The sequence below is a fragment of the Saccopteryx bilineata genome, chromosome 7, assembly GCF_036850765.1.
Source record: "Saccopteryx bilineata isolate mSacBil1 chromosome 7, mSacBil1_pri_phased_curated, whole genome shotgun sequence".
NCBI lineage: Eukaryota > Metazoa > Chordata > Mammalia > Chiroptera > Emballonuridae > Saccopteryx > Saccopteryx bilineata.
This window is the reverse complement of record NC_089496.1, coordinates 58,068,457-58,095,619: the sequence shown is the minus strand read 5'-3', so window position 1 is coordinate 58,095,619 and position 27,163 is coordinate 58,068,457. Positions and strand designations below refer to the sequence as shown.

Genomic DNA, 27,163 nt, shown 5'->3' with positions numbered 1-27,163 from the left:
TTTTATTTCTAAGTTATTAACTGTGGCCTCCAGCTGTTCTGCATACTGGGTAAGGGGGCGGAACAGGGGTGAGATGTTCTCCAATCACAGTAGTTTCCAACTGTGAGAACTGCCACCTCTTCCTGAAGGAGCCTTTTAGACTGATAGTATTTCATTATAGTTTTATAATTTTATTTTAGATGTCCCCATATTTCATTCTCCACACCCACTATCCATTGTTGAGGCACAGAATGGAGTAGGTTCAGTGGGCTAGGTCCCAAGCTAGTATTACTGACTTTAGCTTTGGGGTGCTGAGATAATCATCTCCCGACTCCTGATAGACCCAATTACAAACATCCTGTGCCACACTGGGACCTGTGGGAAGAAGCCACAAGTCCAGGACTTGGAGTAGATGGATATGGAAATTGGCTTCACATGTACCAGCAACACTTCACTTCCTGACTCTGACACGGCACTAGATCTGGACACAAAAGAGGGCTGATACTGCATTACACAGGGAACAGGGAGCCTGGATGGGGAGGGCAGAAAAGCTAAGGTAAAGACCATAACAGGAGCACTTACAGGGGTCTGACACCCTCGGGTGGAAGAATGAAAGTGAGGCTGACATCAGAGACTGTCCTAAGGGAGAAGTGCCTGCTGGAGAGGGCCAAGGACAGGCAGGAGGCTGGGGCATACAGCAGCATGAGGGAGCTGAGGGGTGAGAGGTGGAAAGTCACCACAACCAGGATCAAGGACTTCTTGGCTCATTTCTGCAGCCCTGACTTGTCAGTGCTTTTAACACTGAATTCTGAACTAGTTTTACTGATGTCTTAGGAACTCATGATAGGTTTATAACCAAAATTATATGTTTACTAGTGATACAGAGAAAAAGAATTTTTCTTCCCTGGGCTAACTCACATCTGAGGAGCTAGGAAGAGCTACAACAATATCAGACTTACATTCGCACAGATTTCTTTCTTTTTTTTCGGTGACAGAGACAGAGTCAGAGAGAGAGACAGGCAGGAAGGGAGAGAGATGAGAAACATCAATTCTTCCTTGTGGCTCCTTAGTTCATTGATTGATTTATCATATGTGCCTTGATCAGGGGGGCTACAGCAGACCAAGTGACCCCTTGCTCGAGCCAGCGACCTTGGGATCAAGCTGGTGAGCCTTGCTCAAACCAGATGAGCCCGTGCTCAAGCTGGCAACCTCGGGGTCTCAAACCTGGGTCCTCTGCGTCCCAGTCCGACGCTCTATCCATTGCACCACTGCCCAGTCAGGCTCGCACAGATTTCTAACACCAACCCTGCTAGGTCCTGTGTCTCAGTAAAACTAAGATATTACAGACATTGCTTAATACACCATTAAGAGAAGTGTATCCTTTTGAAAATCTGTTGAAAGCTATAAACCTTTTCCACAGAAGGAACAGCACACACTTAATTTTCAGGAATTCAATGATTGAACCTTAACTTTACACAATAGGTAGACCCCAAATAAAGAACCCTCGGTTAGTAGGGAACCAGTTGAGCTTCCCTGTTTCAGATTTCAGGAATAGCTAAAATAAGTTTTCAAAGGAACCGATTGCCCTGGACAGTTGGCTCAGCTCAGCGGTAGAGCATCGGCCCAGCGTGTGGAAGTCCCGGGTTTGATTCCCAGTCAGGGCACACAGGAGAAGCGCCCATCTGCTTTTCCACCCTTTCCCATCTCCTTTCTCTCTTTCTCTTCCCCTAATGCAGCCAAGGCTCCATTAGAGCAAAGCTGTCTCGAGCGCCATGGCATCCACCTCAGGTGCTAGAATGGCTCCAGCCCCAAAGGAGCAACACCCCAGATGGGCAAGGCATTGCTCCCTGGTGGATCTAATGCCGGTGGATCCCAGTTGGGCGCATGCGGGAGTCTGACTGCCTCCCTGCTTCTAACCTCAGAAAAAAATTTTAAAAAATAAATAAATAAAATAAAGATAAAATAAAATAAACTGATTGATATTCAACAATCCTAAGACAGGTCTCCAGTGCCTGAACTTGGGGCCCAGAAATATTCTGGTGGATTTCCCACTGTGTTGGAGAAGCACCAGGGTAGCTTCCATGGCCCTGGATGGAGAAAATAACAGGTTTGTGGTTTTCAAGGTGAACCAACATCTTAAAATTTGTTTTACTTAATGATACAGGAAGAGATAAGCTTGCAGTGCTTGAGGATTACAAATTCTTTTTAAGTTTCAGAAGGGAAAACATTTCCCCAAATTTATTAGCAGAAGACCAGGTTTCCAGAGTGCCAGTATGGCGCACGGCGTGTTCTGCACGTCCAGAGGCTTGCAGAACCCAAGGGGCAATGCCCCAGACAACAAGGAAGCCGCAGGTGTCCTCACACTTCAGAAAAGGGGCCAAGGAGCCTGCATTCAAGGACAGGTTCCAGGACACAGGGCTCACTTTCCAAGTCTGGCAAAAGCAATGAAAGGGACACAGAGAGCTCCTGATGACCACTTTGAGGTCAAGTTTTCCTGTAACCACAAAGCAGAGAGGCCCCAAGGCCTCAGCTGAGATTCACAGAGCTAATGACACAGCTGGAACTGGGTTCTGAGGCTCAGTGAGGTCACCTTGGTGAGGGCTAGTGCAGGTCAGGACTTCAGCTGGAGAAAAGACAGGGAAGGGCCTCAAATTCTGGCTCGAATGGCAGCAGGGGGGCCCATGTCAGGAGCAGTGCAGGGAAGGGCTGGCACCGAGGGCCTAGGGGGTGAGCCTGCTGCCCTGGGAGTGTGGGACGTAGAGAGGCAGCACTGAGGGCAGCGGCTCCCTCTCGGCTCACTGCCCACACAGGTCTGCTGCTCTGGGCCCGTCCTCACCTACAGAATGGGACAGTGATGGAGGCACTTTGGAGCTACTACAAGGACAGTTAGCTCAGTTTCCCAGTAACAGCCTGAAGAATGGGTCTTCTTTCAGGGCCTAGCATGCACCCTTCCCTCAGAAGACACTGGTCCTCTTGGAGGAAACATGAATATTAGGGCCAGAGAGGAACCACCTGTTACTCTCATTTGTGCATTCATTTGTTTCACAAACATTTATTAAAGCGCCCACAGTGTACCAGGCCCTGGGGTGACAGGGAACACACAGCCCCTGCTCTCAAGGAGCTCACCGTCTGGGGAGGGGCATATGTGTGACCAGGTAAGTCACGATGCACATGGTCGTGCCGTGGGAGGTGTACACAACGTGCTGTGGGGTGTAGGACACAGAAGAGCGAGCAGGGTGGGGTTGGGGCGGGCTTCACGGTCAGTCAATAAATAGACTTGCCCACGTGGGCATTCACTGAACGAGCTGCATCAACCCACTGATGCTGGGCTTGCCAGGAAGGCCTGTCTGCTTCCTAGGGCCCCTTCCCTACCCCTCTTCTGGAGACCCGTGTGCCCAACTGCAGTGATAGAGGGTACCCCTCTGCTCCAGAAACAGATGAAAGAGACCCCACTGCAGGGGTCACCCACGGAGCTGAGACAGAGCTCTTGTCTGCACCTGACCCCAGGGCTGCTACACCCCCAACAGCCTCTCTCCCCACTGCTCAGGAAATGCCAGGCCCTGTCTTTTGCCTTTCTACCTTCTCACATAGGCAGGGCACCAGCCCTCTCAGATGCCAACCCCAGGTGGACACCCCTCAGACCAGCTGCAACTCACAGCTGGCTCACCAGCTCGATGAGCTGCTGAACGTTCTTGTTGGGGTTGGACAGGCCGTTCCTGATGTTCTCCAGCAGGCACCTCTTCAACTCAAAAATGGCTTCACTGTACCCCAAGCTCACGGCAGCCATGGGAGGCACTCCATTCCAAAGGCCAGGGATGTGCCATACGTGCTGCTTCTCTGGGTCACAAAAGGCCAGGTATGCTAGCGTCCGGAGGCCCTCTCCCTGTTTGTCCACCTGGGCGGCAGCTCTGCTCACATCAGCAGGGTGCTCCAGCAGTGGCCTCCTCTCCCGAGGCTTCGGGCCGGGGACAGACATGTCGTGAAGGTTCTGGTACACAAACTGGTAGTTAGGCACGTGCCCCATTTTCTCCAGCCTCAGAAAAGCATGCACCACAGCAGGTGGAATGTCCCTTGTTTCAGCTAAACTGACCACAATGACGTTGCTCAGCCCCATAATCAGAGTGGCCAGGGAGACCTCCAGCTCAAAGCGCTCCCCAGCCGTGGCTGGGGCGCCTCCTATTAAACCCCCTGAGTCTATCACCAGGATGTGGTCACAGCCCAGGTCCTGGCTGAAGGACTCAGCCACTGTAACAAGTTGCATAAAGGCCCCCCGAGGCCCACGACCCCTCCCTGTGGCAAACCGAAGCCCAAACATGGTATTGAGGAGAGTGGACTTCCCTGTAGCAGGCACGCCCAACGCCGACACCACCACCAGCCGTGACCTTCTCTCCAGGTGCGCATGTAGCTCCTTCAAGAGCCCCGTGACCCAGCGCAGAGGGGCGCTCAGCGTGTTCCCATCGATCAGCTCCAGGGGCAGCCCCTGGACCAGCAGTTCCAAGGCCAAGCCTGGGAAGTGGGCAAAGCGCCTCTGGCCTGCTGGCAGCTTCCCTGCCTCCACAAGGCAGCTCTCTGCCTCATAAAACTGCCCCATCTCCCGCAGGAAGTGCTCCACCCCCAGGGGTTCCGGCCAGAGCGGCTCACTGAGGTCCCCAGCCCCAACCTGCTTCAGTCTCAGGGTCAGAACTGCCTCTGGAGACTGTCTCGGCCTTGGTTGGGCCACCCAGGCCAGCCCCCACTCCATCCACCTCAGGAAATACTGCCTCTCGCCTAAGGAGGGGCAGCTGATGCCCGCGATGAACTCCTGCATGCCCCCTGCAGGGTCGTGGCTGCTCTGCTGTGTGCGAAGTTCCAGCAGCCGGTGGCTCAGCTCTGCCCGGTGCTTGTCCGGAGGGTCCACCGCCCACTGCACCTGGCACAGCTCCTTCTCCACCCGGGCTGCCTTTCTCCACGGCTCCCCCTGCAGTCTCAGCTCGTCCCGCCGGTAGGCGTCTGAGTCTTTGATGTTCCTGGTGATCCGCTCCATCCGGTCCTTCGCCCGCTGACACTCCTCACAGTCCTCGTCGACCTTCAGCCCCAGCTTGCGGGCTGCGTGGGCCATGTCCTCCACCGACACCCTCCTGCAGGGGGACCGGGCCACGTGCGCCACAATGGAGCGGACCCTGCGCGTGAAACGCACCCCGTCTGTGCTGCTGACCTTCACAAGCACATGTGAGTGGTCCATTTTCAGCACGGGGATCAGCCTGTTCAGGAACCGCAGGTTGGAGTTGCGTTTCCCACGGTAGGGACTCAGGATGAAGTAGTACTTGGTGGCTGACCCCTTCATAGAGGACAGCAGTTTGTACTCCTTCTTACTGATGTTGTCGGTCAGGATGAACACGGCCGAGGAGACTTCTGTCAAGAGCTTAAACTGCAGCCAGTGAGACCCAATGTCGCCTCTGAGGTTCAGAAAGGCCACGGGCTCAGGGAAGAGGTCCAGGTCCTCCCTGCCACTGGGTAGGAACCAGGAAATCTCCACCAGCCCATCTGCAATCTCACGAGGGCTGGTGCCCAGGCTCATATCCCGATGCCAGAAGCAGTCTCGCTGCCTGTGGCCCAGGCTGAGCACGGCATTGAGCAGCTGGGACTTGGAGTTGCTGCTGACCTCCATGCGCACGAAGGCGAAGGCGGGCGCCCGGGGCAAGACCATGCTGTCCTCCCTGAGGCTGCCCACGCCCCTTGGGGGCTGTGACCACCATGTCCGCACGATACCCCGCATGGCCCACAGCAGGAAGGTGTGGGCATGGTTCTCCGAGTCGGGCAGAATGAGCGGGAGCGCGAACTGGCAGAGAGACATCCTCAGCATGATTTCTTGCTGCAGGAAACTGTCAGAGGAAAGCAGCAGGGCACAGAGGAGGTCCAAGGGATTCACGGGCGTGTCAGGGGTGGGCAGCTCCGAGAAGGAGTAGATGTCCGCGGAGATGTCATCAGCGGTGTCCCAGTAGATGACCTCCTCCTCCATCTGGCTCTCCTTCTCCACAGGCCGGGTGTCTGGGAGCACATCCAGCACCATGGTGGTGTTCCTGGCCTCGGCATTGAGGGCCTGCAGCTTCCGGAGGAAGTTCCAGGGCAAGTCTTTGGGAGCCTGCGGAGCCCAGTTCCTCATACTGTCACTGCTGATCTGCAGGGCGTCCTGGAGGCTGAGTTTCTGGACCTGGTGTGTCTCTAGCCCCAGAAGCAACAGCATTTCCTGCAGTCGGCTCCTCTCCACTGTAGAGGGAAATGAAGACATAAGTGCTCACCAGGCAGGGCAGGGGCCAGGGCAGAAGCAGAGAGGGAACACCAGCATGAGGGTGGGGTGGCCTCCTTCAGAGAGCAGAATGCAGGATCCCTGGGCCACCTGAGACCAAGACACACATAAATCACACCGCCCAGGTCTGAACACAGGCAGGCACGTGGACATCAGAGAAGGACAGGACACCAGGGGCCTCAGACAGAAGTCTGTGTATCTGTTTCTCCTGCAGCCTATGGGCTCCAGCACTGAGCCCAAATTAACTGGCTGGAGTGAGTGCACCCCGAGGTGCGGGCAGCCCGTTCTCCCCACCCCCGCATGCATCTGTGCTTCTCCCTGCACTGGGTCTGGCAGTGGGTCCCCTCACTGTAACCGGTCTGCCACAGGTGACACCATCACTGATTCACTATGATTTTCTTGTTCCTGTTCTTTCCTCTTTACAAAATATTTAAACAAAACAGGGAATTATTATTAGAGTGCTGCAAACCATAGCTAAACTATTTTGCAAGTCTGAAGCCAATAATACGGATCTAAATTTTTATTGTATTCAAGTCTCTGTTAGAGATGATCATAATTCTGCTCTTATTTGTTCTCACCTTACATCACCCATTCTGATCCGGCCTCTTACAAACACTGCATGCTCACAACAGCCATGCCAAAGGTTTCGGCCACTTCCCTGCCTTGGACATGGCCTCTTACCAATTTTCATATTACATGTAACTAGTACACTTTTAATGATAATAAGTCAACAAAATGAACACAATTCCTGCTGCTCTCCTGGATTCTCTCCGCTCCTTTCTCCAAAGAGGAAGCGACCCCTGTGACGCTACCCTAGGTGCTCCTGGGAACTATGGGGGCAGTTTCCTCAGAAGCACAGGACGGTTTAGGTCCAGGCCCAGGTAACCAGTAGCAGTCAGAGCACTGGGGCACATCTGTCTCACTTCCCCGCAGGGTCCACCAGCTGCCTACTGTCTGCATGGACTCAGCAGGTTCTCGGGCGTGTGGCTGCAGCACGACCAGGAGCTGGTGAACTTGCTGCAGGAACAGCACTTGTAGGGAGAGACACTGAAGAAGAAACTCTCCATACGTGTTACTCAGGTTTCTCAGTCTTGACAAAATGAAACCAGGGATATTTTCTTCCGAGATCAGACGAGATCGGGTGTATTCAGGGTGGTATGGCCATAGACCAGGGATATTTTCTTATCAGACAGGGAACAACTGTCTCTACAGTATTTCTGAAGCAGCACCATAGTTAAGTGCCGCAGGGAAAAGCCAGAGCAGAAAAGCCTGTTACATACACACTCATGCCCAGTGCATGACTCTCCACAGGCCTGTATATGAAACCAGCACACCGTAAGTGGTTCCCAAACCAGGCTGTGCTTTAGAATCACTTTGAAAAGGACTTGTTAAAAGTAACACCCAGAGATGCCAACTCCGTTACTCTATACTATAATAGCTTCCAGGGGTTTGCTTTTTCTGGCAATATTATTAATATGTAAGTTGATATAAAGAGTTAGTGGCTCTGGCCAGTTGGCTCAGTGGTCAAGTATCGGCCCGGCATGTGGAAATCCCAGGTTCGATTCCCAATCAGAGCACACAAGAGAGGCGTCCATCTGCTTCTCCATCCCCTCCCTCTCACCTCTCTCTCTCTTCTCCAACCCACTTACAGACATGGCTAGATTAGAGCAAGTTGGCCCCTCCACCTCAGGCACAAAAAAATGGCTTCAGTTGCCCCAGATGGACAGAGCACTGCCCCCTAGGGGGTCTGCTGGGTGGATCCCTGTCAGGGCGCATGCGGGAGTCTGTCTCTGCCTCCTCTCATCTCACTAAAATTAAAAAAAAAAAAAAAAGTTAGTGGACTAGACGTGATTTTGATGCAGCCAGGTGTGGGGACCACCAGCATGGATGCTGTCTTTCTTCAACAGGACAGGAAGTTGTAGCAGCGAGAAGAAACAAGACAGAAAACACATACCTGTTGGAAAGTCACTGTCCTGAGCCTCATTCGGACCATCTACAAAAGCAAAGGAAAACAAGTGTCAATCAAGCCAGATGCCTGGGACTCACACCAGTTTAAGCTGAACTCAGAATCCTCTCTGCTACTTATTGAGACAGAGTACTCCCAATTTTTCAAAATATACAACTACAGTTATTTTTAAAATTTTATTTAATGATTTACTGAGAGAGAGGAAGAGAAAGAGAGACAGAAACATTGATCAGTTCCTGTATGTGCCCCGACCAAGGATGGAACCTGCAACCCTTGTGCATCAGGACGATGTTCCAACCAACAGACCTATCAGCCATGACACACCAATTCGTTTTCACTGTGCCTGTTCCCTCTCTCTTTCCCCACCCCAATCCAACACCAAGCCCTGTGGTCTCCACCTCCATACTGAAGCTCGCAGTCATCTCCTTCCATTTCTCTCCATTCCAGATCTGGAAGAAAAACATACACACGGCCTCAGCAGCAAGTTAGAACTATCATCTGTCCCAGCAATTCCACCTTTGGTAGATTCCTCCAAAAGATTGACTACAAGGTCTATATGAGATATCTGCATACCCACGTTCACATCGTTATTCACCACAGCTAAAACACAGAAACAACCTGAATGTCCACCAGCAAACAAACAGACAGATAAAATGTGGTCTGTACGTTTAATGGCATGTTATTCAGCCTCTAAATGGAACAAGGTTCTACAAAATGCTGCAGCACAGACAAACCCTGTGCTGAGAGAAATAAGCCAGTCACCGGAAGACAAACATGGTACGAGTCCATGTACAGGACGTACCCAGAGAAGTCAAATCATAAACACAGAAAGTATAATGGTGAGTGCCACGGGCTGAGGGAGAGGAGAATGGACGTTATAATTGAATAGGATAAAATTTCTACTGACAAGATGAGTCAAGTTGTGGGACGGACGGTGTTGATGGCTGCACAACAAAGTGAATGTATTTCATCACTAAACTGAATACTTAGAAATGGTTAAGATAGTAAACATTATTTTATGGTATTTTAACAAAAAGGGAAAAAACTCTGGGGAAGAAGAACATTTTATAGTGAGTAATTCTGTGCCATTTAGTAAAGTCACAAAGTTGTGCGGTACCTGCTTCTTATCCATCTAGTCACAAAGTTGTGCAGTCCCTACTTCTTACCCATCTAGCTCCACAACATTTCCATCACTGGAAAGTAAACTGTGTTCCCATTAAGCAGCTTGTTTCACCTCTCCTCCCCGCCCCTGCAGCAACCCCCATCCCCAGTTCCCAGCAGCTGCCACATTTTACACACCTACCAACCATGCACAAATTTCTCCACATCCTGGCCAACACTTCTCTTGTTTTTTGGTAGTAAGCATTATATAGGGTGTGAAATAGTATCTCATTGAATAAATATTTAATAAAACGTAGCAAAAAGGGCCTGACGAGGCAGTGGCGCAGTGGATAGAGCAACAGACTGGGATGCAGAAGGACCCAGGTTCGAGACCCCAAGGTCGCCAGCTTGAGCGTGGGCTCATCTGACTTGAGCAAAAAGCTCACCAGCTTGGACCCAAGGTAGCTGGCTCGAGCGAGGGGTTACTCAGTCTGCTGAAGGCCCACGGTCAAGGCACATATGAGAAAGCAATCAATGAACAACTAAGGTGTCACAACAAAAAACTGATGATTGATGCTTTTCATCTCTCTCCGTTCCTGTCTGTCTGTCCCTATCCCTCTCTCTGACTCTCTCTCTGTCCCTGTAAAAAAAATAAAAACAACCCATAGCAAAAAGTGATTAACACAAACTTATTTGTGTATTTTGTGGGGTTATTTTTGTATAACACTATTAATATCCAATAGAACACATTCATTTGGTGAAGCACTAGGTTAATGAAATTCACTTTGAAAATGAATCAATAAAAGAAAGATATCTGGAGTGTAGCCAAACCTTCAAGCTGAAGTCTAGAGGAGCTGCTACAGCCCCACCCCACAATCTCCATAGGAACAGAAACCGCTTCTGGGGACCATGACCAAAAAGACCAGAAGCCCCAGTCTAATCAGGACAGTTTCACTTTATACCTGTTGTCCCAACAAGACATGCCTTTCCCTCTCAGAAGTGCTTAGAGCTTAGGAACTACTCAGTCACCCTGGACACATCTTGGGTAAGCAGACATAACATGTTCAAACGGAGTGTGTCCAGGTGAGTAGTGCGATCATCACCTGTTTTAAAACTGAATCCCACTTTGAATATTAAGGGAAGTTTAAAAGACACCTAGCCCCTTGGTTGGCACTGCGGCTCACGAGCCACATGCGGCTCCTTGGCCCCTTGAGTGTGGCTCTTCCACAAAATACCACGTGCAGATGGTACCTCGATAAGGAATGTACCTACCTATATAGTTTAAGTTTATAAAATTTGGCTCTCAAAAGAAATTTCAATTATTGTACTGTTGATATTTGGCTTTGCTGACTAATGAGTTTGCCGACCACTGACCTAACCTGACCTGTGGTGGCACAGTGGATAAAGCGTCGATCTGGAATGCTGAGATCACTGGCTTGAAACCCCTGGCTTGCCTGGTCAAGGCACATATGGGAGTTAATGCTTACTTCCTGAACCCCCCCAAATGAATAATAAAAAAAGACACCTAGACGGGATATTCTTGTAAAAGGAAAATCAAAGCCTTATGTGGATTTACTCTCAAGGTCCATGTTCCCCAGGCCAGGCTGAGGCTGGAATCCAGAACCCCAAGGGGATAGAAGAAAGGTATCTGCTTTGCTGCGAGCCCAAGTCCAACTTTACCTGCAATGGCCACAGCTGCTTGTCTCTCAGATGCTTTTATTTCAGGGGCCACTTCTCCCAAATCTGATTGTCTGTAATAATTTCAGAAGAACGTTACAATTAAAACAATGAAATAACACTTTTTTTCCTTTCCAGTTGGCTGCAATCAAAATCTCTTGGATGAGCCTATGAAAACTACCAATCCTGACCACACCCCAAATCCTCAAAACAAGAATCTCAGAGGTCCTGAGTCTGGACCGGGACACCACTGCTTCTGAAAGTGCCCTTGGTGGTTCTGATGTGCAGCCACATTGAGAAAGCATCAGTCTAGAAGAACCAGCAATCCCAGACACTATGAGCCAGAGCATAAACACAGCCCACTCAGAAAAACATAAAAGTATACATACCCTCTGACCAGTAATTCCACTTCTACCCTAAGGAAATAATTAAAATTAAGATTTAGTTACAAAGATGTTGGTGCGAGTTTTATATAGCATAGCAAAAAACTGGACACTTTTTAAAATCAAATCCAATAACAGGGAATTCAGGTACAGTCTTATTCTACAACCATTACAGAACAGTCTACGTGGATCTTGCTTTGTAGCCAAAAGCATGCCGATAGGACGTTGTGGAATGGTGTTAGTGGGGAAGTCAGGTTAGAGTGTGCACAGTGTGAGGACGATTTGATAAAACTGACCCTATTTATCTACAGGTCGACACAGAGGGTGTTCATCAGAAGTAGACAATGTGGGCAGGGAGGGATGGTCCTGAATTCTTCTAAGTACGTTTGATAAGTACGGTCCACTTTAGAATCAACTATTTTAAGGTATGTCATAGGAACGAGTAAATGTGCAAGCTGGTCAGGAGCCAAGGTGCCACCCTGCAGCAAGGACACACAGATAAGGAGTGGAGGAAGCCGGACAAAGCACTCACAGTGCTGCACTGGGACTGGAGGTCCAAGTGTGAACTCGTGATCTCTGCACACATGTTCATGTCCACGTGTGCATGCGTGTTTGTGTATGCATGGATGGATTTCCAGGCTGCTCCACTGAAAGGGCCGGAGTAGCAATGAGCACACCAAGCACCCTTTAATATTACCCCACACTAAAACACACCGGTCTCTGTGGAGAAATGCCTGATGCCAGGCCTGGTCAGGGAAAGAACTGGATGAGGCTAAGCATCTGACTTCAGAAAATACAAACTCCTTAAAAAAGTGCTGGGGCATGTCAGAGCACACAGCAACCAGCCCGAAGGGATTCCCACTGTCATGTGTGGGACACTTTGAGCATGAACATAATTAAATACAACATTTAATTAAAAGCTATTGAAAAACAGGAATGAATGAGTGTATACACCAGGCAGATGAACAAACGGGGTGGGAGGACAGGGGCAGAGGGTTCTCGCCCTAAGGAGCGCTGCTGTGGGGCTGTGGCCGCCGGCAGAGCACTGCATGCCACCACCACCATCAGGAAACGCCCAGCAGTCCTGGATAGAAATGCTGACGGGAAACAAGGTCTTCACCAAGTCTTAAAATGTTTCCTCATGGATCGCTTACCATGAGGTTTCAGTAACGCAGAATAGAACCCAGCAATTACACTTCACTGGGTGCTCAAACCAGTGACAATGGGTGCCCCTACTGTGGTCCCCTGTGGAAGGACCCAGCATTACCTGAGCTGAATTCTGGCTAAGAATGTAGAACCTGGATCTAATCGTGTGGACAAATCCAAAATGAAATTTCATGCTAGACAGGGAGAAAACTGTATTTTCCAATAGTATGAAGGTCACAATAGACAACCAAGAAATAACTGAAGAACGGTTCCAGATTAAGGGTGCTGAAGGGACAAGAAAACAAAACACAATGCCTAACCCTAGACTGGATTTTGAAGTTAAGGAACAAATTATATGGTCTACTGACCAAATTGAAACCTGTGTGTTGTCAGTGTTGAATTTACTGATTTTGACAACTATACTGTGCTTATGCAAAAATATCTCTATTCTTAGGAAAGAGACACTGAAGGATTCTTAGGAAAGAGACACTTAAGAAAAATTTACATCCATTTGTATTTATATGTGTGCATGTGTGTGTACACAGACAGACAGTAAGAGAGAGAGATAAATGAGAACAGTAAAAAATGTCAAGAATAAGACACTCTGGATAAGGGGAATTTTTATACTTGTCATTTATCTCTAAGCAGAAAATATCTCTAAATAAAAAGTTTAAAACATTAATAGTGGTTAGTTTATTTCTGTGTAGTGTATCAGTTTATGTGGTCTTATTTTAATTTGTTTAAATAAAAGCATGTTCTTATTTAATAAAACCACAAGGCCTGTGAAATGATGCTATGAGTGGGGGGTCGGGGCCAAGATACAACACGCATGCCCACTGGAGACCTGATGACCTGGTGCCCCTGGGAACCAGTGCCCCCTCGGAGAATAGCAATGCAGCTCCACCTAATTCACCAGCAAAACAGACGCTTAGTGTTCATCCAGTCCAGGCTCCCAGAGGAAGTTTCAGGACCTATGCTTGTTATTCCAGCATGTTCCTGGGGTCTCACCCTCTGCCCCTCTGAGAAGAGTGACAGTAACCACAGTGGGCACTGTGCTCATGGCAGCTTCAGCCCTTCACAGCCAGAGCACCGAGTAACTGAATTCACCTGAACCCACTGCAGATAAAAATGGGAGTTGACATAGTCTTCTCTTCACTCTCTGCAGAGAACATATACAGGTACTACTTTTGTAAAAGGATAAAAAGCAACCTCACCAAAAGAAAACAATTGAACCAGTTAAATATAGTTCCCCAAAGAGAAAGAAACTGGCCTGGCGGCCCCAGGCCCACAGGAGACAGAGGACATTTACACCCCAAGGCAGGATACTCTCCAGCTACCTCCCAGAGCTCCCAGGACTGAGCTGAACTTCAACCCTCTCTTTCCCACACAAGAAAGCAGGGGAACAAGTGACATTATCACAGGGATAACTCCGAGTTTGTGCCAATCTATAAGAATAAAAATAGGTCCTGGCTGGTTGGCTCAGTGGTAGAGCGTCGGCCTGGAGTGCAGGAGTCCCGGGTTCAATTCCCGGCCAGGGCACACAGGAGAAGCGCCCATCTGCTTCTCCACCCCTCCCCCTCTCCTTTCTCTCTGTCTCTCTCTTCCCCTCCCGCAGCCAAGGCTCCATTGGAGCAAAGTTGGCCCGGGCACTGAGGACAGCTCTGTGGCCTCTGCCTCAGGCGCTAGAATGGCTCTGATTGTGGCAGAGCAACGCCCCAGATGGGCAGAGCATCGCCCCCTGGTGGGCATGCCAGGTGGATCCCAGTCGGGCGCATGCAGGAGTCTGACTGCCTCCCCGTATCCAACTTCAGAAAAAATACAAAAAAAAAAAAAAAAAAAAAGAATAAACATAAAATTCTGCACCTCACTCTTGTGGACAGTCACACCTGATGGAGTCCCTGTGCTGGATCTGGGAGGACCATCCCTACAGGAGAGCACAGCAACAAAACCTCAGCTCTGTCCACTGCTTTTAACAAATAACTCTGCTTTTAAATCACAAGGTTGAAACCACAACCTCCACTGGGATATTTGGAGACTGGGGTCTTCAGGGGGATTGTTAGTGTCAAATGAGGTCATAAGGGGCCATGATCTGATGGGATTGGTATTCTATCAGAGGAGGAGCAATCCTGGGGGTTCTTCTCTGCCTGCAGACTCAGAAGAAGGTATGCACCTACAAACCAGTAATGGGGCCTCAGGAGAAGCTGAATTGACCTGCACCGTAATCTGGGACTTCTAGGCTCCAGAACCGAGAAATAAACGTCTGTTGTTAAGTTCCCCAGTCGGGGTACACTGTTGGTCGCAGCAACCTGAGATTACCAATGAACACTCCAAACTACCCCGCAGGTGGCAACGAGGCTCAAGCAGGTCAGGCCAGCAAGCACAGAGCCAGGTCCAAAACACAGTGCTCTGTTCCCTTCTGGCTCATTATATTTAGGCTCAGGCAGACTTTAGGTAACTTACATTACAACTAGCAATGATGAAAAGCACACAAACAGGCCATCTGCCAGCTCTAATTCCAGCCATCTTCCAAGCACACAGCCTTGAGCTGTGCAGAGCCTCCTCGGGCCTGTCCACGGGGCAACCAGACCAACACACAAAATCCACAACACTTCCAATGGCCCCAGATATGAGCAAGGGGGTTTTCAGCACACCAGTGTTTGAAAATTACTAATACCATTAATATCTTTTCTGATTCCTACCATACAACAAACACAAAATACAAAAAAATCACAAAGAAAGGTCTTTGCTCTTTTGAAAACTACTCAATATATTACCAAGTCTCCTTTTAATCTAGTCATGCTGCTGTAGATCATTCCAGTAAATGATACACAGGACTACATTCTACATGCCCGTTTTACCCCCTTATCGGGGGCTACTTAGCTTTCAATCTCCTCCTAGTGTTCTCAAGATCCAGGGCATAGAAGTCACAGGACAGCTCAGCTCGGATGCTAGCTGGGGGCCATGGCACAAAGGACCAACACAGGTTCCTGGTCTCTGTGCTGCCTAGGCCTGCTGCCTCAGAGCTTGGTAATCCCTTTCAGAGCTGGCACATCTCCCCACAGACTTCTCTCCAGGACCAGGAATGATCTGACCACTAACCAAGGGTCCAGTGTGTCTAGCAATTCTTTCTAAGTCAGTAGGTAAACACCCTGGTTTGCACAGGGCTTCCTCCGAGTCTGGCAGGTAGAACAGAGACCCTGACACCTCTCAGCCATCTACCTCACTGGCTGTCTCCCCTAGGAATTACATCTGGAGATCCTGACTCAGGAGAACCCCCAACTCTGAAAACGGAGATGCCTGCTACCACTTGGAGCTGGGCACAGCTTGGATAGTGACCCTTCGTGCCCAGAATAGTGTCCAACCCTTGTGGACTGGGCTAATTCCTATGAAACCTGGCTCCTTGACTGACGGTGACAATAAAAAAAGGTGGCACAGAAAACAACCCAAATAGGAGAAATACCAGGTAAGTAAACGTGCCACTGTTCACTGCAGTGTGGTCAGCAATATATTGTCAATTGCTTTCAATAAGGTTTTGACTCGCCCAACCTGTGGTGGCGCAGTGGATGAAGCAGACCTGGAATGCTGAGGTGGTGGGTTCATAATCCCAGGCTTCCTCAGTGAAGGCACAACCGAGAAGCAATTACTATGAGTTGATGCTTCCTGCTCCTACTTCCCCTTTCTCTCTCTCTCTCCTCTCTCTAAAATCAATAAATTTTAAAAGAAATCTTTAAAAAATAAGATTTGGCCCTGGCCAGTTGGCTCAGCAGTACAGTATTGGCCCGGTGTGTGGAAGTCCTGGGTTTGATTCCCGGTCAGGGCACACCTGCTTCTCCATCTGCTTCTCCACCCCTCCCCCTCTTGCTTCTCGCTTCTCTCTCTCTCTCCCCCCCTCTCTCTTCCCCTCCTGTAGCCATGGCTGGATTGGAGTGAGTTGGCCCCAGGCGCTGAGGATGGCTCCATCACATCACCTCTGGCACTGAAATAGCTCAGTTGCTGAACAACTGAGCAGCAGCCCCAGAAGCGGCTTGACGGTGGATCCCGGTCGGGTGCATGCAGGAATCTGTCTCTCTTCCTCCCCATTTCTCACTTAAAAAAAAAAAGATTCTGACTCAATTTTTTTTCTATTTGATGCCAACAGCTTTCAAGAACTGCCACTTCCCCCTCCAGCTCCACATCTGGGCACCAAAACAAAAAACCTAAACATAGTTACTATGCCCACAAAGCCTCACTAAATCAGTAAAATCTTTTCAAATCCTCCTGGTGTATGCTATGGGTTTAACTGTAACTCCCCAAAAGATATGTTTAAGTCCTAACCCCAGTACTGTGTTGGAAATAGGTCTTCGCAAATGTAATTAGTTCAATTAAGATGAGGTCCCACTGGGAGAGGGTGGGCCCCTAATGCAATGGCTGGTGTCCTCATAAGAGGAAAATCCAGGTACACGGGAAGAAAGATGTCTGACAGTGGAAGCCAAGACTGCAGGCATGCAGCTGCAATCCAAGGAACGAGGCCTGACGGTGGCCAACAGATGCTCAGTGAGAGGCATGGAACAGACTTCCTCAGACCTTCCAAAAGAAACTAACCTGCCAACACCTTAGTTTTGGATGCCTGGCATCCAGATTGTTACAAAATAGATTTGTTTGCTTTAAGCTCCCCAGCGTGTGGTGCTGTCAGAGCACCCAGCAAACCAGCCCAGTGCGCGTGGCTCCTGACAGTGGCATTAGCTGCTGCCTCTGTCCTGCATGGGTCCTCTCCTAGTATGTCTGTTTCTTGTAAGGCCACCAGACATTGGATTAAGGCCCAGTCTTACCCAAGGCAACCTCATTTTAACTAACCACATCTGCCAAGAGCATACTTCCAAAATAGGGTCACATTCACGGGTACCAGGGGTTAGGACTTCAACATGTTTTGGGGTGGGGCACAACTCAACCCACAACATCCACAACTAGGGGTTATCCCACCTCTGCAAGGTGACCAAACCACACATTTTGAAAGCTGTCATGCAGAAATAGAGACTGAGGAAAGGTCCCATCAAGCAGAATGTGGGGACAAACAGATGTCAGATACCACGGAACAGGAGCAGATAAGCACTGTGCGGCCTAGCATTGAGTCCCCAAGCACAGAGGTTGCCGGTTCGATCCTCTGTCAGGGCAAATTGATGTTCCTGTCTTTCTCTAACTCTCTCCCTTTCTCTCTCTCTTTCAAATCAATACAATAAACATTTAAAAATAATAATAAAGTTTTAAATAGAGGGTGCACTGGAAGATGTGAAATGTGATGAATGGTGTGGACAAATAGCTACAGGGTGCTCAGGGTGGCCCTCCCAAAACAGGGTACATGCCCATACAAGCTTGGTAGGAGGTGAGGACATCATCCATGCAGCTCTCCAGGGAGAGAGGTCCTGGCAGAGGTGCAGGCCAAGCTGCAGCCAAGGCCCCCGTGAGGGTGGCACAGAGTGAGCAGGAGGGAGGCAGTAGGAGACGTCAGACAAGATGGAGCCAGGTCATAAGAAAATACTGGCTCTGACTCTGGAGGATACTCTGAGTCCGAGGCAACATGCCTCCTGTCTTATGTTGACAACAGACAAGAGATGATGAAGATCAGACCTGAGATGCCAGCACCTGAGGTGACAACACAGGGTCGGGCTCCAAAGTCTCCGTGAAGGATTTCAACAGACTGGCCAGAGTGTGCGAGAAAGACAAGAGTCCAGGAAACTCCATGTGCTCAGGCTCACAAGGGCTGCCACTGTCTCAGGTGGGACGGGTCTGGGTGAGCAGGGCAGGGGATCATGAGCAGGATGGTGCTGGGTGCCAGCCTGGAGCACATGGTGGACCCTGTGCAGATGCTATGCAGGTACAAGGCTAGAAGGCGCTCGCTGGGCCTGGGAAGTCAGCCCTCCACTGTGTACAGTACAAGCCACCATCAACTTCTTCCCTAAGGACATACACACTACCCACAACAAAGGCAGAATCGACTTGCTACCTATCCATCACGACAGAAATATACTCGTGCGCTGGGAGAGATGTGGGAAACCCAAGATCAGCTGGAAAACAACTGCAAACAGCGAGATCAGTGAGCTGGGGACACCCAGCTGCTTCCCTGTGTACAAACAGCACTTTAGAAATTTGGAAGGGAAACTACCACTTGTAGTACCAACAAGAGGAAATACATGTTATAAACGTGCAATCTCTGTGAAAAGACTCCCTAAATACTAAAGAAGATAAGACTTGAACAAATAAAAAGACAGGCTGTTTGGGGGAAAAAGAGGCTTAATATAGTTTTTATAGTCAACTCTCTCTCACTTACCCCAAACCCAATTTTAGGTTAAAAAACAGGTAAGCCGATTTTAGGGGGAAAGATTTGCATAATACTCAAGAAAAGTACTACTAAAAAGAATAGTAATGAAAGAGGACAGGCCCTGCCAGAGAGTGGAACTCTGTCCAGGCAGCACTACATTAGGCTGCAGTACTGCTTTGTGAACACAGTCCAATAAAAGGAGAGCCCAGAACCGGCCCAAATACAGCTGAGTATCTGGTGATTATTCAGTTACAACAACCTGGAAAAATAAAGGTAATCCGTAATATTTCTTTTCATCAAAGTGAACACCACCAAATGGGGCTAAAATTCAAATTAGAAAATGAAACAAAAACTGCACTAAAAGAAAATATTAAAGACTTAAAAAACAATCTTAGAGTAGAACAAGTCAAAAGGCAAATGACAGACGAAAAGTATTTGTGACACAAATGACAAAAGGCTCACTTTCTCAATGTACAAAAACCTACAAATCCATGAGAAAGTAGCCTGACCTGTGGTGGTGCAGTGGATAAAGCGTTGACCTGGAAAACTGAGGTCGCAGGTCCAAAACCCTGGGCTTGCCGGGTCAAGGCACATATGGGAGTTGCTTCCTGCTCCTCCCCTCCTTCTCTCTCTCTCTCTCTTTCTCTCTTCCCTCTCTAAAATAAATAGATATAATCTTAAAAAAAAAAAAAAAGAATCCATGAGAAAGAGCCAAGGACATCTTCATAATGCATTTTGGGGTTAAAATAAGAACACAAAACCCCACTGTGCCTGCCACCCTAGGGAACACAGTCTCAGTAAGGAACAGGGTGCAAAGGATCTCATTTAAATCCCTTCTGTACCTTTGGTAATGTGTACCAGGTGCATGTATTACTTCTTTTTAAAAATAAGGCAACTGATAATTTAATAACAAGCTGCAATGTAGAGAATCTACACCAGAACTACTCATCTGAACTGAAAGAGGAAAGGCCTTCTTGGGAAGCACAACCTCGAGGTAGGAATCCTTCTTTAAAGTTATTTTTATTTGTATTTATTTATTCATTTTAGAGAAGAGAGAGAGAGAGAAAGAGAGAGAGAGAAAGAGAAGGGGGGAGGAGCAGGAAGCATCAACTCCCATATGTGCCTTGACCGGGCAAGCCGAGTTTTGAACCAGCAACCACAGCATTCCAAGTCCAGGAATCCTTCTTTAAAAGAGCCACTTGCCTGACCAGGCGGTGGCGCAGTGGACAGAGCGTCGAACTGGGACACGAAAGACCCAGGTTCGAGACCCTGAGGTCGCCAGGCTTGAGTGCAGAGCCCCAAGGTCACTGGCTCAAGCAAAAGGTTACTCAGTCTGCTGAAGGCCCGCGGTCAAGGCACATATGAGAAAGCAATCAATGAACAACTAAGGTGTTGCAATGTGCAACAAAAAACTAATGATTGATGCTTCTCATCTCTCCGTTCCTGTCTATCCCTCTCTCTGACTCTCTGTCTCTGTAAAGAAAAAAAAAAAAAGTGCCACTCTAACTTATTTCATTTTTAGACACCTTTTGTAAAACCCGAAGGGGTGACCACTCAGCTAATACAGCTTCTTACGCAGATGAACAGCAAGAACACACCCTTACTTTGGCTTCACGCAGAGCGCGCAGGGGCGCTGTGTGTGCTGTGGTCAGAACAAAATACAGATCCCAGGTTTTGTTTGTGCTTCAGTAACCAAATTTAAACTAACCATCCTTCCTGGGGTTATTTTATATCAAGTTTTAATTTAAACGACTTAGCTGAGCCTCAGTTTCCTTACTTGTATAATGGGGATAAAACAGGACTTACTGATAGGATTATTGTGAAGATTCAGTAACTTAATATGTGCAAAAGCACTTATAACCTGGCTTGACAACACACACACTTCTTGGAAAGATGATTTGGAGGATCCTCCATGAACAGCCCAGCAGAAATTACAGCACCTTTCCTATCCCTGTCCTGAATTTCTACACTGATCCCCCATGGCACCAAGTCCACTAGGCAGTGTCTGCTGGTCAGCTGACTGAAACGGGCAAGAAGAACTCAAGATGCCAGGTCTCCCTGGCTGCACTCTGATGTACCAGCAAGACCTACAGAGCAGACACATCTGGAGGTGTGGACTGACCCCAAATCTGTACATAGTTGTAAGGCCAGGGGCCGCCGCCATCTTGGCCATTCACATGCAGCTTCTTGTTGAATTCGGGCACACGGTAAAGAAACAGCAGAGTCGGAGGATGGTGGACCTTTCTGTTTATTGGTGTCTCACCAAGAGAGGCAAGCCACATGAAAAGCCAAAGGAAAAGCTGAGAACCTGCTTTTCCCATGGAAGGCAAGGGATCAGGGAGGGGAGAAAGAAAAAATCCTGCACCTCTCGGTGGTGGGGGCAGAATCTCTCTTCCAGTAAACATTAGCAAGACAATGGCCCCTCCCAACCAAGAAGGGAACCTGCAACCTCAAAGACCACTATATCTGGCGTTGCCCAGCCCCCAATGAAAACTATAAGTGAGCAAACATATACATCATATATACAAACTTATTTGACCAACAATAGTGTAAGTACACAGTTCTCTCTATAACATGACAAAGTATAGTAAAGATTTGTGACCTGAGTTTTGCATTGGGAACCCCTCAGAAAATTAGATTTGTACCAACTTCAGACTCATGGGGGTCACTCACAAATAGTTGGAACTGCAAACAGCATGTCTGCACTAACACTACCTTCTGCAGGGGCAGTTTCAGACCTACTGACTCAAAGAAGGGCATACCAGCCCAGCAATAAGTACACTTCTGATCCCATGTCTAGAAGTTAGTGGACTTGGACACCAAATGCACCATCACTTTTTAAAAGGCCTCTTGGCTTCCCCACACAAGCTCAGTCATCTGTGTGCTGCCCCACCCTTACCACTAGATGCAGTGGGACCTTGACCCCCTGGGTGAATCAGCCAGGCCTTCTGAGGGATGGGCCCTTGTTTACTCTAGTTATGAGCTCAAAGTACTGGGTACTTCTGACCACTGCTCCACAAAACCTAGAAAGATACGGGGAGATGGGAAATGCCATGACAGATGCAGTCGGACCCGCCTTGACCCTCCACTGTACCCAGCCAGCACACCCCACAGAAAGTTCTGGCCTCCCGATCTCCACCCCGCAGGCCCCACACCTGTAAAGGCCCGTTGTGAAGTGGAATGATGTACAACTTGAACTATACCACAACTAATAAGTCTAAGACCCTCTGAAAGGTGACAACAGTCAGATGATGAATTTTACTAACTATGGCAATGACCTTGAGTCTTATTTTCCTCCTCTGTGAAGGAGTTGGGCTGTCATTCTCAGCTTTCATGACTAGTTAAATTACCAAAATAAAAAGTAATCATAATGAATTAATGAGGTTTTCTTTTGCAAGTATGATTTTTTTTTTAATTGCAAACTCTGTCACCATCGTTTCCTAGAAGAGAGAACATTTTAACACGGAGACAGCAGAAGGGACATGAGGTCAGAACAGGGGCGGCCGCCCCACAGGCCCGCGGCGGCACCCGGAGCCCAGCAGGCAACGGGCGCGCGTGCGGGGTCTCCCCGTCCCCGCTCCTGCCACTTGGGGCTTCCCGGCAGCTGCCCTGCAGCAGGACAAACGGACCAACGAACCAACGAAGACGACGGGCCCCTGGGGGAGCGCTCCCCTCCCCCTCCGGGCCCCGGTGGCCCGGCCGGGCGCGTCCGCCCAAGGTCGGCCAGAGGGGGCCGCGGGCCTGGCGGGCGCAGGGCCGGGGAGGGAACACCGCACCCCTTCCCCGCCACACCCGCACCCCTGCCCCGCCGAGCCCTGCGGAGCCCCGCCGGTCCGGCCTGAGCGCCGCACTCACCCCGGCGACGCCATGAACGCAGCGAGGTCTCGGCGCTGCGGCCGCCTCCGCTTCCTCCGCGCAGCGCGACTCGGGGAGGGGCCTCGCGCCGGCCACCCGCTGCCCGCGGGGCGCTCCGGGCGGCCGGGCTCTGGGAGGGGCGGGGAGAGGTGGGAGGTGGGGGCGGGGAGGTACAAATCCAAGAGGACCAGGTTTAGGAAGAATTTTGGGGAGAGGGCAACCACTGGAGCGAGGGAGGTCGGATAATTTTTTTAAATAAAATTTGTTGGATTTCAAGATATATTTTTAAGTAGTAATATAAGTTCACTGTCATTAAATATTCTTCGTCAACACGAGTTTTAGTAGGTATGTGGCATCTCACTGCATGGTGGGCCATCAGATACTTTAACCAACCCCTAGTGTTGAACATAAATATTGCTGCTAGCATTTCGTTATTATAAATGGTGTGGAAATAAATATCCTTGTATATTTGGCTGGGTGGCTCCGTTGGTTAGAGCATCGTCCCGTCCCCAAGTGCCAGGGTTGCGAGTTCCATCCCTGGTCAGGGCACATAGAATCAACCAATGAAAGCCTAAGTATGTGAAAGAGCAAACTAATGTTTCTTTCTCCCTTTCTCCCCCTCCCCCCAAATCAATAAATAAAAATTTAAAAGACATCCTTGGAGCTAAAACCTCCCATACATATCAGGATTATTTCCTTAGGCCAAGTTTCTAGGAGTTGAATTTCTAAGTCAGATGATATGAGTATTTTAAGATTTTTTCAGATACACATCTTTGTACACACATACACATATGCAAACACACAAATGCCAGTACACATACATACCTATGTATGTACCATATTGTTATAAAGTACTGTGCCTCATTTCTGCGGGTTCATGTAGAGATACCAAGTCCAATATGAATTTTGAGTTTTATTATGAAAAGCCAGCGGCATACAAGGAGCAATCCTCCTACCCAAATCATGCAGCCCTGATTACCTCTCAGAGGCTGCTTATATACTCTCTGACCACATACAGATGGGGGGAGGCATAGCATCATGACATACAGGTGGGGATTCACAAGACATATATTTCACAGATTCTTCCAGTGTCTCTCCCCTCCCTCCATTGCTTAGGGGCATGCTATTCGTAGGATTCAAAGATGGGGAGAAAGAGAGCAATATACAAATTCGATCTCCTAATGAAAGAGCAAGGAAGTTCTTCAAATACCTTACTACAATATAAGCATACACTTACATGTATGTACACACATACATATTGTTCTCCCAGAAGTCACCAACACTGATGACAGTGATACTTTCCCAAAACCCTCTATAAATGTCACATCTTTTATTCATCATGCCAATTTGATAGTTTAAAAACCAGTATTCCACAAAATGGTTGACTAGGAAGATCCAAACACTCATTTCTTCACAAAAACATGAATAGCCAGAAGCTTTCTGAACTAATTTTGTAGAGGCTTTCAAAATTAGTCAAAGTTTTATAGCAACGAAGTGAACACTCAAGCAAAAAAAAAAAGACATCTTTAAAACAGCAGGAAAGCTTTGTGGCACTTTTTACTTGCCATTGCCCCAACCCTTTCCCAGTGTGATAGGCAGTGGTCCTGGCCTAGAGCAGGGTGCATCCTGTCTGCTCTGCTCCCTCTAGTTCAAGGCAAGGGGATATGAGGACTGGGAAATGGAATGGGAAACAGGTATGCAGAAGCTCTGGTGGGGCAAGCCCTAATTAGAAGAGGTTGACCATTATGCTAAGTGGTGTCAACACAGGATCTTCCTGGATGGACAGACCCTCCACTTCTGAGAGTTCTGGTATTCTAGTTCCCACTGTCTCAGTTCTTTGGTTCCATGGGAGACAGCAACTTCGGTTGTGGTTGGAACTAGAAGGACATTTTTAAAAACAGCAAAATGGCAGTAAGTTCCTTCGTATCCGTAATTATTTTAAATGTAAATGGATTCAACTGTCCAATCAAAAGGCAGAGATTGGCCTGACCAGGCAGTGGAACAGTGGATAGTGTAGACCTGAAAACCTGAGGACCCAGGTTTGAAACCCTGAGGTCACTGGTTTGAGTGCAGAATCACAGGCGTGACCTCAGGTCCCTGGCTTGAGCCCAAGGTCACTGGCTTGAGAAAGGGGTCACTGGCTCAGCTTGAGTCCCCTAGTCAAGGAATGTAGGAAAAGCAATCAGTGAACAACTAAAAATGACACAATTACAAGTTGATGCTTCTTTCTCTCTCTCAAAAAAAATTCCTTTGCTCAGTTTTAAAGTTTGTCTTTTTTTGGGGGTGTGTGTGTAAGAATTCCTTATGTAGTCTGGACACTGAACCCTTATCAAACATGTAATTTGCAAATACTTGCTCCAATTCTGTAGGGTGTCTTTTTGCTTCCTTGATGGTTTTGTTTAAAGCACAAAAGTTTTTAATTTTTGCCCTGACCGGTTGGCTCAGTGGCAGAGCGTCGGCCTGGCGTGCGAGAGTCCCGGGTTCGATTCCCGGCCAGGGCACACAGGAGAAGCGCCCATCTGCTTCTCCATCCTTCCCCCTCTCCTTCCTCTCTGTCTCTCTCTTCCCCTCCCACAGCCAAGGCTCCATTGGAGCAAAGTTGGCCCGGGCACTGAGGACAGCTCAGGCGGTAGAATGGCTCTGATTGTGGCAGAGCATCGCCCCCTGGTGGGCATGCTGGGTGGATCCTGGTCGGGTGCATGCAGGAGTCTGACTGCCTCCGTTTCCAACTTCAGAAGAAAAAAAAAAAGTTTTTAATTTTTATTAAGTCTAATTTATAAACAACATTTTTTTAAATATTTGCAACACTTTTATACATTTAAAATTACTTCAAAAAATAAAACCAACAAAAATAAAAGCCTGCCTAACTAGGCAGTGGCGCAGTGGATAGAGCATCGGACTAGGACACGGACGACTCAGGTTCAAAATCATGAGGTCGCTGGCTTGAGCACGGGCTCACCAGCTTGATTGAATGCAGGGTTGCTGGCCTGAGCCCAAAGGTCTCTGGCTTGAGCCCAAGGTCACTGCCTTGAGCAAAGGGCCACTTGCTCTGCTGTAGCCCCCCCCCACAAGCACATATGAGAAAGCAATCAATGAACAACTACAATGCCTCAACAAAGAATTGATGCTTCTCATCTCTCTCCCTTCCTGTCTGTCCCTCTGTCTGACTTTCTCTATGTCAAAAAACAAAACAAAACAACCCTATGTATAAACCTTCATGTAAAAAGTTTAAAAACCGGCCCTGGCCGGTTGGCTCAGCGGTAGAGCGTCGGCCTAGCGTGCGGAGGACCCGGGTTCGATTCCCAGCCAGGGCACACAGGAGAAGCGCCCATTTGCTTCTGCACCCCTCCGCCGCGCCTTCCTCTCTGTCTCTCTCTTCCCCTCCCGCAGCCAAGGCTCCATTGGAGCAAAAGATGGCCCGGGCGCTGGGGATGGCTCTGTGGCCTCTGCCCCAGGCGCTAGAGTGGCTCTGGTCGCAATATGGCGACACCCAGGAGGGTCGCAACATGGCGACGCCCAGGATGGGCAGAGCGTCGCCCCCTGGTGGGCGTGCCGGGTGGATCCCGGTCGGGCGCATGCGGGAGTCTGTCTGACTGTCTCTCCCTGTTTCCAGCTTCAGAAAAATGAAAAAAAAAAAAAAAAAGTTTAAAAACCTAGCCCTGGCTGGATAGCTCAGTTGGTTCGTTAAGAGCATCATCTGGAAGTGCAGAGGTTGCTGGTTCGATCCTGGTCAGGGTACATACAGGAATGGATTGAAGTTCCTTTCTCTCTCTCTCTCTCACCTTCCTGTCTCTAAAATCAATAAAATATAACAATAAAAAAAAAAGTTGGCCCTGACTGGTTGGCGCAGTGGTAGAGCGTCAGCCTGGCGTGTGGATGTCCCAGGTTCGATCCCCGGTCAGGGCACACAGGAGAAGCACCCCTCTACTTCTCTAACCCTACCCCTCTCACATCTGTCTTTCTCGTTCTCTCTTCTCCTCCCTCCTGCAGCCATGGCTCAACTGGAGCGAGTTGTCACTGGGCTCTGAGGATGGTTCCATACCCTCCACCTCAGGGGCTAAAAAATAATGGCTCTGGACCCAACAGAGCAAGAGCCCCAGATGGGCAGAGCACCGCCTCCTAGTGGGCTTGCCGGATGGATCCTAGTCCGGGTGCATGTGGGAATCTGTCTCTGCCTCCCCCTCTCTCACTGAATAATAAGAGTTTAGAAAACTATGCATTAAAATACCAACAGGAAACATGAAATTTTAATTTGCTATTCAACACAAACTTGTTTCTTTTCCTTTTTCTGGATTATAAAAGTGATGCAAATTCTGAGGAAATTTTGGAAATTACCATCCATCCATAGATATCCATCATTGTAACTGAGGTTTATAGTCTAACAAAAATACATAAACCCTTATAGAAAAGCTCTATCAGAGCCATTGGGTGGGTGGGTGGGGGTGAGCTGGCTTTGCAAGGTGAGTGATGGCTCT

The 27,163-nt window shown here is 48.7% G+C and overlaps 1 protein-coding gene across 4 annotated transcripts in view; it reads right to left on the bottom strand.

Moving 5' to 3' along the window:
• Positions 1-3,011: 3,011 nt before the first annotated feature.
• The window catches only part of URGCP (upregulator of cell proliferation), a 39,597-nt gene continuing 15,445 nt past the window's right edge, over positions 3,012-27,163 (bottom strand). For 2 of the 4 annotated variants that reach the window (XM_066238561.1, XM_066238563.1), the window contains 5 exons: positions 11,399-11,425; positions 11,013-11,083; positions 8,630-8,680; positions 8,220-8,258; positions 3,012-6,225 (listed from right to left, as the gene is read on the bottom strand). In XM_066238561.1, the coding sequence (XP_066094658.1) occupies positions 3,632-6,225; positions 8,220-8,258; positions 8,630-8,680; positions 11,013-11,083; positions 11,399-11,425 (2,782 nt within the window). In that variant the 3' untranslated portion in view covers positions 3,012-3,631. Of the gene's footprint in view, positions 6,226-8,219; positions 8,259-8,629; positions 8,681-11,012; positions 11,084-11,398; positions 11,426-22,688; positions 22,816-27,163 lie in introns of those variants that run through there. The other 2 variants (XM_066238562.1, XM_066238564.1) reach the window with 2 other exon arrangements.